At 44.1% G+C, this 18,708-nt stretch overlaps 1 protein-coding gene and 1 long non-coding RNA gene across 2 annotated transcripts in view; both read right to left on the reverse strand.

The window, feature by feature from the left end:
* LOC308322944 overlaps positions 1 to 18,708 on the reverse strand; it is a 447,594-nt gene that overhangs the window by 5,471 nt on the left and 423,415 nt on the right. The gene's annotated exons all lie outside the window — the stretch shown is intronic.
* Positions 1 to 18,708, reverse strand: part of LOC308322934 (plastin-3-like) — a 37,095-nt gene that overhangs the window by 5,471 nt on the left and 12,916 nt on the right. The window contains exons 5-13 of the mRNA XM_080774430.1: positions 17,647 to 17,779; positions 17,125 to 17,206; positions 15,599 to 15,764; positions 14,777 to 14,919; positions 11,329 to 11,424; positions 7,801 to 7,987; positions 7,023 to 7,101; positions 1,421 to 1,538; positions 146 to 276 (exon numbers count right to left, since the gene is read on the reverse strand). Coding sequence (XP_080630556.1) covers positions 146 to 276; positions 1,421 to 1,538; positions 7,023 to 7,101; positions 7,801 to 7,987; positions 11,329 to 11,424; positions 14,777 to 14,919; positions 15,599 to 15,764; positions 17,125 to 17,206; positions 17,647 to 17,779 — 1,135 coding nt within the window. The remainder of the gene's footprint in view (positions 1 to 145; positions 277 to 1,420; positions 1,539 to 7,022; positions 7,102 to 7,800; positions 7,988 to 11,328; positions 11,425 to 14,776; positions 14,920 to 15,598; positions 15,765 to 17,124; positions 17,207 to 17,646; positions 17,780 to 18,708) is intronic.

Raw genomic sequence — 18,708 nt, forward strand, 5'->3', positions numbered from 1 at the left:
CACAACACCACCACCGTCAGTTCAGAGCACTTGAAACCCACCGTTTCAAGCACGTGTGTTTGCGTGTGCGGTGTGCGTGCTGTGTGTGTGTGTGTGTGTGTGTGTGTGTGTGTGTGTGTGTGTGTGCGTGCTGTGCGTGTGGTACCTCCTCATGAGTTGCCACACCAGAGCGAGGGTCAGCGTCTCGTTGCCGTCTGAGAGGTCGGTTCCTTGGATCCCGACCAATGAGAATCCAGCCGACGCCCCCACTTCCACCGCGTAGTTACAGTTCTCTATCTGTGCACGCGCACGCACGCACACACACACACACACACACACACACACACACACACACACTTCAGCTCATTGGCCTCCATCTAGTGGTGGTTCAAAGGCATGGTAAGGCATCACCGGGTCGGTCAGAAAGGCGCAATTGGCACCGGGTAATACCGAACCTGACCCCTCGTAAGAAATAGCTGTACCTGCGTTCATTATTTAGCCACAAGCTCCTGTTAATACTTCATCATTAAATGGATTAAAGAAAAACACAAGTGAATACTTTTGTATGAAAACTTGTCCTAATGTGTGATTTGTGAAACCGTGTGAATCGGGTTATATTCTCGTTTTAAATACCTATTTCTAGGTTTTTAACGAACCATTTCTAAACAGTATTCAGAAAACGAACCGTATTCTATGTTTTAATTCACCATTTCTATATTTGACAAACAGCATTCAGAACACCAAACCGTATTCTATGTTTTAATTCACCATTTCTATATTTGACAAACAGCATTCAGAACACCAAACCGTATTCTATGTTTTAATTCACCATTTCTATATTTGACAAACAGCATTCAGAAAACCAAACCGTATTCTATGTTTTAATTCACCATTTCTCTATATTTGACAAACAGCATTCAGAACACCAAACCGTATTCTATGTTTTAATTCACCATTTCTCTATATTTGACAAACAGCATTCAGAACACCAAACCGTATTCTATGTTTTAATTCACCATTTCTCTATATTTGACAAACAGCATTCAGAACACCAAACCGTATTCTATGTTTTAATTCACCATTTCTCTATATTTGACAAACAGCATTCAGAACACCAAACCGTATTCTATGTTTTAATTCACCATTTCTCTATATTTGACAAACAGCATTCAGAACACCAAACCGTATTCTATGTTTTAATTCACCATTTCTCTATATTTGACAAACAGCATTCAGAACACCAAACCGTATTCTATGTTTTAATTCACCATTTCTCTATATTTGACAAACAGCATTCAGAACACCAAACCGTATTCTATGTTTTAATTCACCATTTCTCTATATTTGACAAACAGCATTCAGAACACCAAACGGTATTCTTGAATACCGTTTGTCTCAGATACGAAATTATAGAATTGAAATGGCCATAAAATACACGGACCTTCTTCATGTTGGCTCCTAGCCTGGAGTACGGAGGCATGTTGACCCTGTGGTCCCAGTCCACGGGAACGCCACTCTTCTCAAACAGCTGGAGGATCACCAACGCATCCAGAAGGTCACTGTGGGCACGCACGCACACACACACACGCACGCACACACACACACAGGCACACACAGGCACACACACACACACACACACACACACACAGGCACACACACACACACACACACACACACACACACACACACACACACACACACACACACACACACACACAGGCACACGTTTGTGTTAAAGGTAGAGTAAGTGATTTCACTTAATTCAAATATCACTTATTTTTTTTTGTTTTGTTGTGATAATCCTCTCTACTATAGAGTGTGCTGACCATATAAGGAGTTCCTCCCTGTCCCCAGTTAACCCCTGGGGGGTCAAAAAACCTTAGGTTTCGTTATTGACTCTCTATCCTGATTGGACGAAGGCTTAGGTTTCGTTTTTGGCTGTGGGACCTAAGGTTTTTTGAGTGAAATCACTTACTCTACCTTTAATGCCGTTGACTGAAAAAATACGATGAACGTTATTCGTCAACTGCCTGATGATATTGAGTAACATTTGAAGACGTCTGTGTCGAGTAGGGCTGACCCAAAAAAATCGATTAATCGACGTTCAATCGATACGCACGGGAATCGATTTTTAAATTTTGAATCGAATAGTCATTAAAAAAAAAGCGGCCGCTTTTGGTCCGCGAGCCATGCTTGCGCCTCGCAGCACCTCGCAACGCCTCCTCTTTCCCCGTGTTAACAACAAGGAAGGCAAGCGCATGCACCACAGCTCAGTGGACATTATTATTAAATATAGGCTACCATGTTTGATAAATCGTATAAAAACATTACTTACACGAAAATGAAAATATAAACTTCACAGATTATAGATCACTTGGAATTATAACAATCTGTTGAGTATTGCCTGAATAATGCCACTATAAAATCCCAACTTTTATCGATGTGCCATTGCGCTGAGAACCTTGTGGAGCCTGGCGGTGTAGCCTACATTATACTTGTGAGGACCTGCTTGGATTCACATGGTGAGTGCGCTCAGTGCACCGAAAATTCAAAGATCTGCAATCTCATGCGCTGCGTTGTGCATATTGGCTGAGTATAATGGCACGAATTAAACTAGGCCTATAGATTTATTTTGGCGATGCGGAGAATTGATATTTTTTGCTCCTACAGACCCAGACCAAAACACCTTTTCTCTTTGGCATTTAATTGTTAATAACAAGTGTCAGGCTTGAAGAGTTCATTCATGTTACCGTTCGTTTACAATTGACAGAGGAGTTTGGATTCTATATATTTTTATTTGATGGAGAGGTAATGCCTGTTTCAGGCAGTTGACTTGTTACGGTCGGATGTTTTATTAAGCCTAATTATTTGTGCGTCACTGCTTTCATGAAGGCTGCAACAGTTGTTGCTTATTGTTTAAAATAAATGAGACCAATCCAAGCATGCCTTTCTCTCCGCTATATCGTTGTTTAAGCCAAAGAGTCACTGCTCGCATCGCGCGCCTTGTGCAGACCACCATCTGTACAAAGCATGTACAGATGGTGGTCTGCGGACAAATGCATTCATCGTTTTGGGCGTTGATGGGTGAAAGAGAAATAGCCAATAGTGTAAAAACAATACTGTACTAACCCATAGATGTGGTTGACATAAGGGTTAATACTGTACTAACCCATAGATGTGGTTGACATAAGGGTTAATACTGTACTAACCCATAGATGTGGTTGACATAAGGGTTAATACTGTACTAACCCATAGATGTGGTTGACATAAGGGTTAATACTGTACTAACCCATAGATGTGGTTGACATAAGGGTTAATACTGTACTAACCCATAGATGTGGTTGACATAAGGGTTAATACTGTACTAACCCATAGATGTGGTTGACATAAGGGTTAATACTGTACTAACCCATAGATGTGGTTGACATAAGGGTTAATACTGTACTAACCCATAGATGTGGTTGACATAAGGGTTAATACTGTACTAACCCATAGATGTGGTTGACATAAGTGTAACGGACCCACAGGTAATACTTTATTGTTTAGTATATATTCAGTGTTGTGAGGCATTGGAACAGGAAGTGTGCCAACAACTGATCACAGCTGATGTGAATCAGATGATTGGGACTCAGCTCAGCTGTGGCACTGTGGTTAAAAACAAGGAAATGCTGCCTCAGTACAGAGAAGACTTGGAACAGACAGCACACAAATGGTGTGGCTGAAGTTGGTTGGTTATGTGGATGGCTAAGGAAAGGGAGGCCAAAGGAACGGTCAAATGCCAACTAACCATGGAACGAACTGATGTCACACACAGAATATAGCACCTAGCTGGAAAGGGGGACAAGGTATTTTATTGATTTGCTTGCACTGTTATTGGTATTTGGTATTATTGTTAAAATGTATGCAGAAGGCTGTTTATGTATTGTGTAATGTACGTTAGTGTTGCATGGAAAATGTATTTTGTGCCTGAGATTGGAACAGTTTATGGATTATATTGTAGTGATTTATGACCATTGATACATTGTATTTTGTTTCTGTCCCAGTTCTACGTTGATCTATGAATAAAGCAACTTCAAAATCATCAGTTCAGACTTCATCCTTAAAAGGCCAGCTGGGTCCGCTACAGTAGAACTTTACCCGACTGGACTCCTCATCATCTACCACCTGCAAGGAAACATGGACTTCTCTCACTCTGAGTCTGACATCTGCACATGGATCTGGTGAACAGACACAAACACAACTTCCATTCAAAGGAACAAGGTCAGGAAATGAACTATATGGAAAAGGAACTGAACAAGCTACTAGACTTGCACAAGGATTGTTTAATTACATTTTCAGATGTTTATGATTTCCAAGATTATTTTTGTTTAATTAATAATACATGTAGTTGTCTAAGGGAAATATAGTTTTCTGTGCTAAATTATTTTCTATGGCCATTTAAGGTTTATTCTCTGTTTCTTTTACAAAATGGCAGACGATACAGATTCCGAGGTTGAGCATAAGTTGAAAAGTATTTTTGAACTATATGAACATTGGAAAATGGCAGCACGAATAGTAAAGAAACAGTTAAGGTCCAGCGTTACAGAGAGGGACCCAAGACTTCTCCTTTACACCTTGGAGAAGAGTAAAGACATTTTTGAACTGTATGGTAAAATAATCCAGAAATGCATCACACCACCTGATGGTCTACGAGGCCGAGTGGCTATATGTGAATGCGCTTCAAGAGATCTTTTCAAAGTTGTTGCTGAGAATACGGTAAATGGAAAGTTTTACGGAATGGAAGTGCATAATTATTTTCATGAGTACGAAATTATACGTGAGCAGGAAGAACAAAGGAAAGCTCTGGAAGTTCAAAGACAACATGAGAGGCAAGAGGAGATACAGAGGAGGTTCCTGGCTGCTAAGGAGAGGCAACGGAGGGCTGCCGCAGAGAAGAGGGCTGAGCAGGAGCAACAGAGGGCTGCTGCAGAGAAGAGAGAGCAGCAGAGGCTCCTGGCTGCTGAGCAGGAGCAACAGAGGGCGGCCGTAGAGAAGGAGCAGCAGGAGAAACCCCTGACTGCCATGAAGGAGCAGCAGGAGAAACCCCTGACTGCCATGAAGGAGCAGCAGGAGAAACCCCTGACTGCCATGAAGGAGCAGCATGAAGAGATTCAACAAAAGCAGCCAGGCCCAGGTGCGCCGGCTGGTGAGGAAGAAACGGTCATCAAGAAGCAGCTGGAGGTGACGGAGGGAGCAGCAGTGGTGAAGCCTAAAGACTCAGCCCAGCAGGGTGCAGCTACCCTGGCCTCACATCCCAAGGCACCAGGGGATTCGGTGGGAGCTGGTACTCTGCAGGCCGGAGAGGCCGAGCCTAATGCAGTGGCCGCGATGGCCTACAAGGGGGCTACCAAGCAAGACTCCCCGGCAGCAGTCAAAGGGGAACGGAGGCCTAGAGGAGTGCGAAGACAACCAGACAAAGCGCAGGCATCCCTGCCCATCAAAGGGAAACCAGCCATGGCTAGAAGGTTCAAGGCCCAGGACACTAGGCTCCTGGAAGTCAATGCTGAGCATGCTCTCATTGGAGATGGAGTACTCAAGGTGGGAGAAAGATGGTACAACTCACTCTTACCTATTCTAAGAATTTTAAATGCATCTGGGGTCACGTAATTTTAAATCATTTGTGATTTATGTACATTGCTTTTAAATCACTGTATGATTTGGTGGGAGTGTAACGGACCCACAGGTAATACTTTATTGTTTAGTATATATTCAGTGTTGTGAGGCATTGGAACAGGAAGTGTGCCAACAACTGATCACAGCTGATGTGAATCAGATGATTGGGACTCAGCTCAGCTGTGGCACTGTGGTTAAAAACAAGGAAATGCTGCCTCAGTACAGAGAAGACTTGGAACAGACAGCACACAAATGGTGTGGCTGAAGTTGGTTGGTTATGTGGATGGCTAAGGAAAGGGAGGCCAAAGGAACGGTCAAATGCCAACTAACCATGGAACGAACTGATGTCACACACAGAATATAGCACCTAGCTGGAAAGGGGGACAAGGTATTTTATTGATTTGCTTGCACTGTTATTGGTATTTGGTATTATTGTTAAAATGTATGCAGAAGGCTGTTTATGTATTGTGTAATGTACGTTAGTGTTGCATGGAAAATGTATTTTGTGCCTGAGATTGGAACAGTTTATGGATTATATTGTAGTGATTTATGACCATTGATACATTGTATTTTGTTTCTGTCCCAGTTCTACGTTGATCTATGAATAAAGCAACTTCAAAATCATCAGTTCAGACTTCATCCTTAAAAGGCCAGCTGGGTCCGCTACAATAAGGGTTGACAGATACTGTACTAACCCATAGATGTGGTTGACATAAGGGTTGACAGATACTGTACTAACCCATAGATGTGGTTGACATAAGGGTTGACAGATACTGTACTAACCCATAGATGTGGTTGACATAAGGGTTGACAGATACTGTACTAACCCATAGATGTGGTTGACATAAGGGTTAATACTGTACTAACCCATAGATGTGGTTGACATAAGGGTTAATACTGTACTAACCCATAGATGTGGTTGACATAAGGGTTAATACTGTACTAACCCATAGATGTGGTTGACATAAGGGTTAATACTGTACTAACCCATAGATGTGGTTGACATAAGGGTTAATACTGTACTAACCCATAGATGTGGTTGACATAAGGGTTAATACTGTACTAACCCATAGATGTGGTTGACATAAGGGTTAATACTGTACTAACCCATAGATGTGGTTGACATAAGGGTTAATACTGTACTAACCCATAGATGTGGTTGACATAAGGGTTGACAGATACTGTACTAACCCATAGATGTGGTTGACATAAGGGTTAATACTGTACTAACCCATAGATGTGGTTGACATAAGGGTTAATACTGTACTAACCCATAGATGTGGTTGACATAAGGGTTAATACTGTACTAACCCATAGATGTGGTTGACATAAGGGTTAATACTGTACTAACCCATAGATGTGGTTGACATAAGGGTTAATACTGTACTAACCCATAGATGTGGTTGACATAAGGGTTGACGCCTAGAGAATTCATCCAGTTGCGGAACGTTCGCTCCTCTCTCGTCTCACCTGAGAGAGAGAGAGAGAGAGAGAGAGAGAGAGAGAGAGAGAGAGAGAGCAACCAAGTTATTAATCGACAGAAACAAAATAAATACGGAAACTATTGGATCGAAACAACCAAATCCAAGTAAACTTTTTACGATATTTTTTTTCCATGAATGCTTTGGCAACATAAGAATGATTGTCATGCGAATAAAGCCACAATGTCATTGAATTTAAACAATTGAGAGACAGATACAGTATAGTTGGGGAATTGTCTGATGTGTAATACCAACACTGCTCAATAGATGGAGGTAGAACCATGATGATTCAATGCAGCACAGAGTTATGTCCATGTGTGTGTACTGTGTATGTGCATGTGTACTGTATGTGCATGTGTGTGTGTGTGTGTATGTGCATGTGTGTGTATGTACATGGTGTTTTCACACCATCACCATCAGGTGAAAACAAAAACACACACTTCTTCAGCCATTTTCAATCATTTTCATCATGTCGGTCCTCAGTAAAGCAGTTGTTTTGTCGTGTGTTGTGTGTTGTCTTCTATGTATGTGGGGAGGGCTGTGGACGAGTGTTCTGGGTATTTTGTGAAAAATTGAAAAAAGAGTGAGTGTGTATACTATGTGCGCACGTGCATGTGCGTGCATGTGCGTTGCGTGCGTGTGTGTGTGCGTGCGTTGTGTGCGTGCGTGCGACCCGTCTCCTCCATACTTGCTAGATGGAAGTCCTGGTTCTCGGGTTTCTCCAGGGCAGGGAACTTGTTGAACAGGTTGGCCACGAAGGCCAGGTTGAGTTTGGGGTTCCCGCTCACCACGTCGCCCGGGGTCACAAACTGCCGGCAGCCCAGACGGTCCGCCTGCAGCAGCATGCACTCTGCCCTGCGGAGGTCCGTCCTCTCCTGGACGAGGGGACGGGGGGGACGGGGGGACGGGTTACAGAGGACCGTTAAAACAGCAGCTAAAGGGGCGGGCCACGCTCATATTTTCTGGTCTTGTCCTAAGATTCAGAAATACTGGCAGGATATCCACTCCACCTTGGAGACCATTCTGTGTTTTGAGATACCTCTGTCTGTCTGTTTCTTTTCTACTGTTGGGAAATATCCCTGAAGAGTTTCTAATACATGATAAATATTGAATCAAGATCCTCTTAGCATCAAGTAAAAAAGCGAACACACGACGCTGGTACCAACAGGACCCACCAACGAAAGATCAATGGATGGACATTATTGAGGAACTGTATTCTATGGAAAAACTAACATTCATACTGAGACTACTAAGAGGATAAATTCTATAAAAAGAGGGAAAAGTGGAATCTCTTCTCTCAGCCTAGCGATATTGCAATAGGATTTCATTGAATGTTTGTTGTAATATGAAAAATGCAGCCTTATTTTCTTTTACTTTTTTCTTTTCTTTTTCTTTCCGTATAGTTTAGTTTTTTGTTTGTTATCCACGTTCTTTTGTATATAATATTATTAGATTATTAGATATTAGGAGATCTGCTATTTTTCAATGGCTAAATTACAACATAATGTTTAAAACACCAAAAGGTGTGCTGCCCTGTGGGAGGTTAGGTTTATAGGGTTAGGGTTTGAGATAGGTTGTAGCTAGTTGAGAACCATTGCTCTCTCCTGTACAATAAGACTGTAGTAGCACCGCCATTCAGAGAGAGCTCATTTCACTTGGCACGCACGCATGCACGCACGCAGCTCTGTGGGTGTAGGTGAATTCATTCATTCAGTCGTGGGACAGAATGGAAGCTGAACTTCCTATGTTTCCTGTTGGCCTGTTTTAAGTGTTGTTACCTCATCCTGGCACTGAATGACAGGATACACAGCTGTGTGTGCGTGTGTGCGTGTGTGTGTGTGACTGTGTGTGTGTGTGCGTGTGTGTGCGGCCTATAACCGAACAGTTCCACTCAACAGAAGTGCTGATTTTATCTCGAGAGCCAAAAGAGAAATTTGACGTCTGCCCAAACCGACTGACTTTGACACTACATTTCTAGGGAGTTAGCAGCTCTACCCGATCACAACGCGCCGCCGCTGCGACATGCTGGGAGCTTGTAGATCGACTAATTTCACTATTATTGATTCATTTTTTTTTAGACAGAAAATGAGTGATTTTTTAAACTGGGATATCAAACATTTCAATATAAATCAATGCATTAATATATATATATATATGTACATTGTATGGACAATTTGAGTATTTCTTTTAAAGTGTGTAATCCCAATATTCAAGTACAACTTTGGCCTATGGTTGAGGAGTATCTATAGACCTGACAGGTTGTTTTTACGATTGATTTTAAAATTATTTTACTTGTGTATAAAGCTCTCAATGGTCTCGCACCTTCCTACCTACATGATTGCCTGCCTAAATATGTCCCAAACCGCCCCCCAAGGTCTTCCATTGCTGGCCTGCTCGCTTTGCCTAAAAAAGTGGCAACTACAAAATACGGGGAAGCAGCTTTTTGCTTCTACAGGCCGACGGCATGGAACAAATCTATAGACATGTATACTTTGACTCAAGTGCTGGAGTGGAGTACTTTGTGCACCGCTGAACAAACACGACACTCCTTGAACACAAGGCTTAATAATGTTCCCAGTGGAACCTTTGAACGATGCACACCGTTTCTGTTAATGCACCCGTCCGTCCGTGGTGCGCTCAGGGATATTTTTAGAGTTAAGTGCTCATCAAAATGTCCCGCACTGTAAATGTGGGTTACATAAAATCATTCTACAAGGACGCCTGAGAGCATATTTATGACCTAATCGATACACGGGCACCGAGTTGGTGTTGTATTTCAAGGCACAGCGGGACGCATAAAACGCTACTTCACGTCGTCTTGCGTTTCCTGACTCAACCACAGCTGTCGTATATGTGCATTAGTGAGAACCAATTATAGGAATTTTTTTTAAGTTTTGTTTAGGTCTTTTAGGTTCACGGGGTCTCCTCCCAGTGGGACGTGTGTCGAGGACCTCCCTAGGGAGACGCCCGAGAGGCATCCTAACCAGATGCCCGAACCACCTCAGCTGGCTCCTTTCCAAGCGAATAAGCAGCGGTTCTACTCCGAGTCTCTCCCGTGTGACTGAACTTCTCACCCTCTCTCTAAGGGTGCCTGCAGCCTAACCTGACGCTGCCAGATCCAAGAAGCTTGCTACACAAATCTGTTTCACAGCTTATTGGGATCTGGGATCGCGGAAGCAAATTCGATGACGGGGCTGTTCCTTTTTTTCAAGATACTTGGTAGATGATTGGATGGGACCGTCTGTCTATCACCGTGTGGGCGTGCAAACACAACCAATCATATTGATGTGTCTATATAGCTTCACATCCGGTTTCGCACATATCCCGCCCTTAGCTCACGCTGATTGGTTCGGTACGGAACGGATTGGTGTTAGCTGAACTCCCTGAGAAATCCCAGATGGAAGCTGTGTTGGGGAACATGCCCAATACCGCCCCCATCTGGCAGCGTCAGGTTACCTGCAGCCACCCGTTGGAGAAAACTCTTTCCAGCCGCTTGTATTCGCGACCTTATTCTTTCGGCAAATCCCATTGGCATATACAGTATGTGATTTGCAGGCTGTGACATCACAAACAGTAGGACAATGAGAGAACATATTACTCCAGTTTTGGCTTCACTGTACTGTACTGTAGCAGCTTTTTGCTTCTACGGGCCGACGGCATGGAACAAACTCCCACTGTACCTTCGACAGGCAGCCTCTGTAGACATTTTTAAAGCTCAGCTCAAGACCCACTTCTACACCCTTGCTTTTAATTGATCTTTTTCATTTTGTTGTTATTCATGTCCTCACTGTATTGCATTACTGCTCTTGTTTTTTAATGTTTATGCCTTGCTTTTCTTTTCTTTTTTTTCTCCATTGCTCTGTAAAGCACTTTGAGCTGCATTTCATGTCATGAAAGGTGCTATACAAATTATTATTATTATTATTAATCCATTTTGGGCGGGAACCCCTTTTGGTGCATCATGTCATGCTTTAGCTATTGAAAAATAGCAGATCTACAAGCTCATAGCGCGCCAGCGCGCCAGCTGCTGTTTTTGAAAAATCGAAGAGCGACTGACATAGAAACATAGCTTTTTCAGAAAACTGTCAGAATGTAGATTTTTTTTATCTGATCTCAGGTCAGAATGGGTTAACAGTTCAGGGTTTTTGGGTGCAATATTGAGCTCTATCAGAGAACCAGTCGAAACCATAATGATGGACCAGCCCACTTTACTTACGTTCAGACCGGTCATGTCGATTTGGATACGGGCGACGCCCTCTTTGCTGCCGTCAGGAGCGATCTGCTGGAGGAGGTGGTAGTACGCCCTGGAATCCTACACACACACACGCGCGCGCACACACACACACACACACACACACACACACACACACACACACGCAGTGACACACACACACACACACACACACACACACACACACACACACACACACACACACACACACACACACACACACATGTTACTTCCTACTTCAAATTGTAGATATCGTTGCTGTCAGACAGAAACCTCAAATCTGCATATTTTTATTTATTTTTTGTAGGGTTTTTTTCCCCCGTAAATGAACGCCCTAATTCAGTAGTTCCCAAAGTGGGGTCCCGCCGGGACCCCCAGGGGTCCTTGAGAGAGTCCAAGGGGGTCCCCAGCTATAGATGATAGTTTGGAACCAATGATGGATCCTTATGGGTCTGTAACTGATATAAATTGGGGGTCCCAGAGATAGAAATGCCATTAAATGTAGACTTTAATATGCATGTCAAACTGGGGGGGTCCTTGACATTAAACGAGTTGAGAATCACTGCTAGAGCCGTGACACTCTTCTCTTATGGGGGTCCCTGGCATATATTTTTCAAATGGGGGGTCCGTGGGCTAATTCGTGTCGATTTGGGGGTCCTTGACATGAAAAGGTTTGGGAACCACTGCCCTCAAAAGCATCAAAAGGAGCAGATCCACAATCTCCAAACGTGCCGCCAAGCGACATGCCTTTAGGCTTGTAGATCTGCTACTGTAGTTTTTGCTATATTTTAATTTCACAGATTAGATGTCGGACATAATGAGGTTTCCACCTGGCAGACAGAGAGAGGATATGTTGAAGAGCAAAACAGCTGCCTAAAAAAAACATCAGATTTTCTTTTCGGTTTCTTTCCTATAACAGAATGTTTTCTGAAAACAAGTCAATGACAAGTCAAATGGTAAATAGAGACTGGCATTCGGACAGACAGAGATAGAGTATGTTGACAGAATGCAGAGACTTTCACACGAGAACGGCGTTCATAGAAAACGTCAAAACGCAAAAAAGGGAAAACACCTTCCAGAGTGTAAATCTTCCGAAACGCCAGCGTTTTCGTCGTGTAAAATCTGAATAAAAAAAATGAGAATGCAACAACGGGTTGTTTTCTCTGTTCGTTCTCGTGTGAAAGTGAGACTGAAAAAGAAAAAAAAGATTGAAGGAGGAGATGAGATACCTTCACCGAGTTGGAGAAGTCACCTATCTGAGGCAGGATGGAAGAGAAACACAGTGAGAAGTCATGAACAAGAGAGACAGAAAAAAAGGATAATAATGGAAATTCTACATGAAAGGACAGACAAGGACGGACAGACACACACAGTCAGTCGCACGTGGTTATTACATCAACAGCATGCACAGTGTTTTAATGATTAGTTCAGGTGTGGGAAACTTTGATGATTCAGAGGGCCAAACCCATTCTGGTCAGGAACCCCTTTTGGTGTTTAAAGCATTGTGTTATTGTAGGTCTGCTATTTTTGAAAAATCGTGAAAATGTGCCGCAAAATCTTTGAATATATATTCTTTCAGAGCGAATGTTTTTTACTGCTTCTGTGGGGGTACCTGGAACAACATATTTTCAGATGGGGGTCGGTGGCCAGATACAGATCGATTCTGGGGGTCCTTTACATGAAAATGTTTGAGAACCCTGTTATAGAAACATAGGTTTTTCAGAAAACTGTTAGAAGCCTTTTTTTTAATCGACCTCAGTCCAAAATGGGTTAAGTCAACAGCATGCACAGTGTTAATGATTAGTTCAGGGGTGGGAAACGGTGATGATTCAGAGGCCCACGTTGCATAATATACCGGTAGGCTACTGTTGGGCAGAAATCTCTTATCTCACTAATTTCACTTTTTTTTGTAATGAATGCCCTGTATACTTTGTCATATTATGACACACAGGTAGCAAACATAGGTGATCTACAAGCTCAAAACGTGGTCAGACTGTGGCACGTTTTGAGCTTGTAGATCTGCTTTTTTTTGCCATTATTTTAATTGGAACCCTCGTTATTTCAAATGAGTTTAGTTTACTTAAGTTAACTTCATGAACTTAAATACAAATATACAAATATCAGCATTCCGATATGAACCTGCGGGCCACATTAAACCACAGTTTGCACCCATGCATGGATCAGTTAGTAGCTGGTACTGGGGAGGCCGTTAAGGGGTCAGATGGGTGGGCCGCATGCCTTTTACAGACCATGAGTTTAACCCATTCTGGGCGGGATGCCTTTTTGGTGTTTTAAGCCATTATGTTACACTTTAGCTATATTGAAAAATAACAGATCCAGTGCCGCGCTACGAGCTTGTAGTTCTGTGATTTTTGGAAAAAAAATAGCAGGATATTATTATTAGGATTAATTTGCGCGACTGTAAAGACAGGAAGTGGGGAGGAGGCGCCACTTCCGCTTCATGTTTTACTCATGATAAGAGACTGAATGAATGACGGAAGCATTTAGAAAACAGTCTGGCAGTACGAGAGGGTTTTAGAAAACAGTCTGGCAGTACGAGAGTAGGGTTTTAGAAAACAGTCTGGCAGTACGAGAGGGTTTTAGAAAACAGTCTGGCAGTACGAGAGGGTTTTGGAAAACAGTCTGGCAGTACGAGAGGGTTTTAGAAAACAGTCTGGCAGTACGAGAGGGTTTTAGAAAACAGTCTGGCAGTACGAGAGTAGGGTTTTAGAAAACAGTCTGGCAGTACGAGAGGGTTTTAGAAAACAGTCTGGCAGTACGAGAGGGTTTTGGAAAACAGTCTGGCAGTACGAGAGGGTTTTAGAAAACAGTCTGGCAGTACGAGAGGGTTTTGGAAAACAGTCTGGCAACACGAGAGGGTTTTAGAAAACAGTCTGGCAGTACGAGAGGGTTTTAGAAAACAGTCTGGCAGTACGAGAGGGTTTTGGAAAACAGTCTGGCAGTACGAGAGGGTTTTAGAAAACAGTCTGGCAGTACGAGAGGGTTTTAGAAAACAGTCTGGCAGTACGACAGTAGGGTTTTAGAAAACAGTCTGGCAGTACGAGAGTAGGGTTTTAGAAAACAGTCTGGCAGTACGACAGTAGGGTTTTAGAAAACAGTCTGGCAGTACGAGAGTAGGGTTTTAGAAAACAGTCTGGCAGTACGAGAGTAGGGTTTTAGAAAACAGTCTGGCAACACGAGAGTAAGGTTTTAGGATCAGGTTGTTGATGGGGGGGGGGGTTAGGGTAATTATTTTACCTTGACTTCAGAGCTCAGGTTGTTGATGGGGGGGGGGGGTGTTAGGGTAACTATTTTACCTTGACATCAGAGCTCAGGTTGTTGATGGGGGGGGTTAGGGTAATTATGTTACCTTAAGATCAGAGCTCAGGTAGTTGATGGGGGGGGGGGGGGGGGTTAGGGTAGTTATTTTTACCTTAAGATCAGAGCTCAGGTTGTTGATGGGGGGCAGGCCAGACTTGCTGAGGTGGAAGTTGGCCCAGCGCAGCAGCAGTTCTTCTGGACTGAGTTTCAGCAACTCCTCCAACTCCTCCCCCTCCCGGAGCAGTGCTGCCAGAACTACACGCACACGCACACGCACACACGCACACACACACACACACACACACACACACACACACACACACACACACACACACACACACACGAAGAGGACTATGAGTCTGCTTTAAGTTGTGGGAGGGAGGGACATCAATGTTGTTTTTAATCAAGGTAATAGTATTAGGCCCCGGCAGAGGCAAGCCAAGTTAATTTGTTTAGCACATTTCAACAACGACAAGGCCAACTCTCAATGTGATTTACATATGACATTAAGCAAATTAAGTGTATATAAAAAAAAGGGACATTTGAATGCAAAAGAAAACAAAAAACAAAAGAAGTAACATTTAAATAAGAGAGTGAAATGACGACCAGTGCAGGAGACGTATGAAGTAATGCATCATCAAAGAAGTAAAGAATGAAAAGGCAGTATACAGGTACGTGACAGACGTACAGAAAGGTTTTTTTCTTCGCTGCGATTGGAAATACTTGAGCTGTAGCAGACCTGCAGGTTTCTGGGAGTCTGTTCCAGACATGCGGAAGGTGTGTTTGTGTGTGCGTGTGTGCGTGTGTGTGCGTGCGTGCGTGCGTGCGTGCGTGCGTGCGTGCGTGCGTGCGTGCGTGCGTGCGTGCGTGCGTGCGTGCGTGCGTGCGTGCGTGCGTGCGTGCGTGCGTGTGCGTGCGTGCGTGCGTGCGCTACCTTCGTTGCGGCTCAGCTCGATGTCGGCGAACAGGCCGATCTTGATGATCTGCCACAGCAGGCCCAGCACCAGGTGAGGCTTCCCCTCCTTCAGGTCCTGAGCTCCGATGTTCACCACGTGGCAACCGATGGCCGACGCCGAGTTCAGCGCCAGGTTGAGATTCTCCTGAACACACACGCGCACGCGCGCACGCACGCACGCACGCACACACACACACACACACACACACACGTGTCACCGATGATCACAACACATTTGGATGTCGTTTTAGTCTTTTGAACGGAATTTCGTTCTAAATGGTTTAAAGTTTTAGTCTAGTTTTAGTCGACTGAATATCATAAGATTACTGTTGCCCTATCTCTTCTCAACGTCCTGTAACTCCGTCCAGATTAGGGATGCCACGGATTAAACTATTTTTTTAGATTAATCGCGTTTGCACCATTTTCCAGCCAACTTGAATGGCTTGGAAAATGGAAATTAAGAGTTTACATGTAGTAGGAAAGGAAAGGAAAGGAACGGTACTATGTTTACCCAGGGTAACTGGACTAAGCATCAGATACTTGTTTACAGCCAGGCCCTGCTTATTTCATAGAACATTTCATGCCTTGTTCAAGGGCACTTCAGCGGTGGTACTTTTTAACGTGTCTCGGACCGCTGATTCGAACTGGCGACCTTTCCGGTATCAAGACCGCTCCGCAATCCGTTCGGCCACCGCTGCCTACACATAGTGCATGCATAAACTTTCCTTATAATGATTCTATCTGGTTTGCAGTATTTATTTATCGCTATCATTAAGGTTATTGTCGTGGTCAATTTGTATTTGGGGTATAGGGGAGGGGATCAGGGCAGGATGGGGGGCACGCACGCGACAATGCCAAAGGTTCGAATCCCAGCTCCTCCTCCTGTCTACATGTCGAAGTGTCCACTTCGACACTGAACCCCAAATTGCTCCCCCGATGTGCTGGTCGGTGCCTTGCATGGCTTCCGCCGCAATCGGTGTATGAATGTGTGTGTGAATGAATGGGTGAATGTAATGCACACATCTATGTAAAGCGCCTTGGATAAAGGCGCTATAGAGCGTCGCAGTCCCTCCCCCTTTCAGAACGACGAGTGGCCCAGGAAATGAATCCCAATGCATTTTTCCCCATAGGCTTTTCTTAAAGTATTTATTTAAAGACGGTTACGCCGCGGACAAAGCCAACTCGGATCGTGACAAATCATGACAATGAACACAATGTTTTGGGGCCGATCAAATCATTTATAAGAAGAAAAACAAAACAAATTGTGTTGTCTCCTGTGCCTTTATTTTCTTCTTTCTAATGATTTGATCATTGTCATGATTTGTCACGATCCGAGTTGGCGTTGTCCGCGGCGTAACCGTCTTTAAATAAATACTTTAAGAAAAGCCTATGGGAAAAATGCATTGGGATTAATTTCCTGGGCCACTCGTCGTTCTGAAAGGGGGAGGGACTGCGACGCTCTATATAAATGCACCATTTACCATTTACTCGTTGAGTGAACCAACCTGTGTGGTGAAAGGGGATAGTTTCTTCTTGTTGATGGTCCTCTCATCGATGGTGTCAGGAACAGACAGGTTGATCATCTTACTGCAAATAAACAATAACAACATTATACAGTCATTCAATAATCGTGACAAGAAAAAACCTGGGCAAAAATCTGTGAAAAATTGTGTGTTATTTAAAAATATATATATTCTAAATACAAACTAAAAAGATGAAAATGGTCCAGTGATAATTAGCATCATCTGCCCATTATGGGAGTATGGGATGTTTTAATTATTATTATTAATATTTCTTTTTTACCCTCCATCACTAACCCTGGGTGAAAGCGGACTGACCTCATGCTTCCTTCTATGCATGAGGAGTCCAAGCTGCTTCTTTTCACCTGACATTGGGGAGTTTCCCCGGCCGGACGTAGCGAGTGGAATGAACTTGTTACTCCGACCAGTTTTTAATGTGGTTAAACTTTAAAGTGACGGGGGGGGGGGGGGGATAACGTGACGGACAGACGGGGGTTGAACCTTTACCAGAGCAGGATCCCGTCTCCCACGGCCCCGAACAGAGCGTCAGTGCTGGGGTTGATGGGCAGGATGTGTTTGCAGTCTGGGTCTTTCTCCAGAGCCGAGTTGATCCAGTTGGCGAAGGCATAGCACTCATCCTCTGCAACGCGCACACGCACACACACAAGCACACACACACACACACACACACACACACGCACACACACACACACACACACACACACACACATCCAATTAGCTAATGCAACCTCCAATTCACGTCCGTTTCTGCAGTGGTGCGTGCTCTTCTCAAAACCCCCCTCACTCCCTCCCCACTGTCTGTCTCTCCTACACTGTCTCCCTCTCAGCTGTCCTACTGTCTGTCTCTCCTACACTGTCTCCCTCTCAGCTGACCTACTGTCTGTCTCACACTGTCTCCCTCTCAGCTGTCCTACTGTCTGTCTCTCCTACACTGTCTCCCTCTCAGCTGTCCTACTGTCTGTCTCTCCTACACTGTCTCCCTCTCAGCTGACCTACTGTCTGTCTCACACTGTCTCCCTCTCAGCTGTCCTACTGTCTGTCTCTCCTACACTGTCTCCCTCTCAGCTGTCCTACTGTCTGTCTCTCCTACACTGTCTCCCTCTCAGCTGTCCTACTGTCTGTCTCTCCTATACACTGTCTCCCTCTCAGCTGTCCTACTGTCTGTCTCTCCTACACTGTCTCCCTCTCTCAGATGTCCTACTGTCTGTCTCTCCTACACTGTCTCCCTCTGAGCTGTCCTGCTGTCTGTCTCTCCTACACTGTCTCCCTCTCAGCTGTCCTACTGTCTGTCTCTCCTACACTGTCTCCCTCTCAGCTGTCCTACTGTCTGTCTCTCCTACGCTGTCTCCCTCTCAGCTGTCCTACTGTCTGTCTCTCCTACACTGTCTCCCTCTCAGCTGTCCTACTGTCTGTCTCTCCTACACTGTCTCCCTCTCAGCTGTCCTACTGTCTTTCTCTCCTACACTGTCTCCCTCTCAGCTGTCCTACTGTCTGTCTCTCCTACACTGTCTCCCTCTCAGCTGTCCTACTGTCTGTCTCTCCTACGCT

Source organism: Protomyctophum bolini (assembly GCF_963924005.1).
Source record: "Protomyctophum bolini genome assembly, chromosome: 10".
Taxonomy (NCBI): domain Eukaryota; kingdom Metazoa; phylum Chordata; class Actinopteri; order Myctophiformes; family Myctophidae; genus Protomyctophum; species Protomyctophum bolini.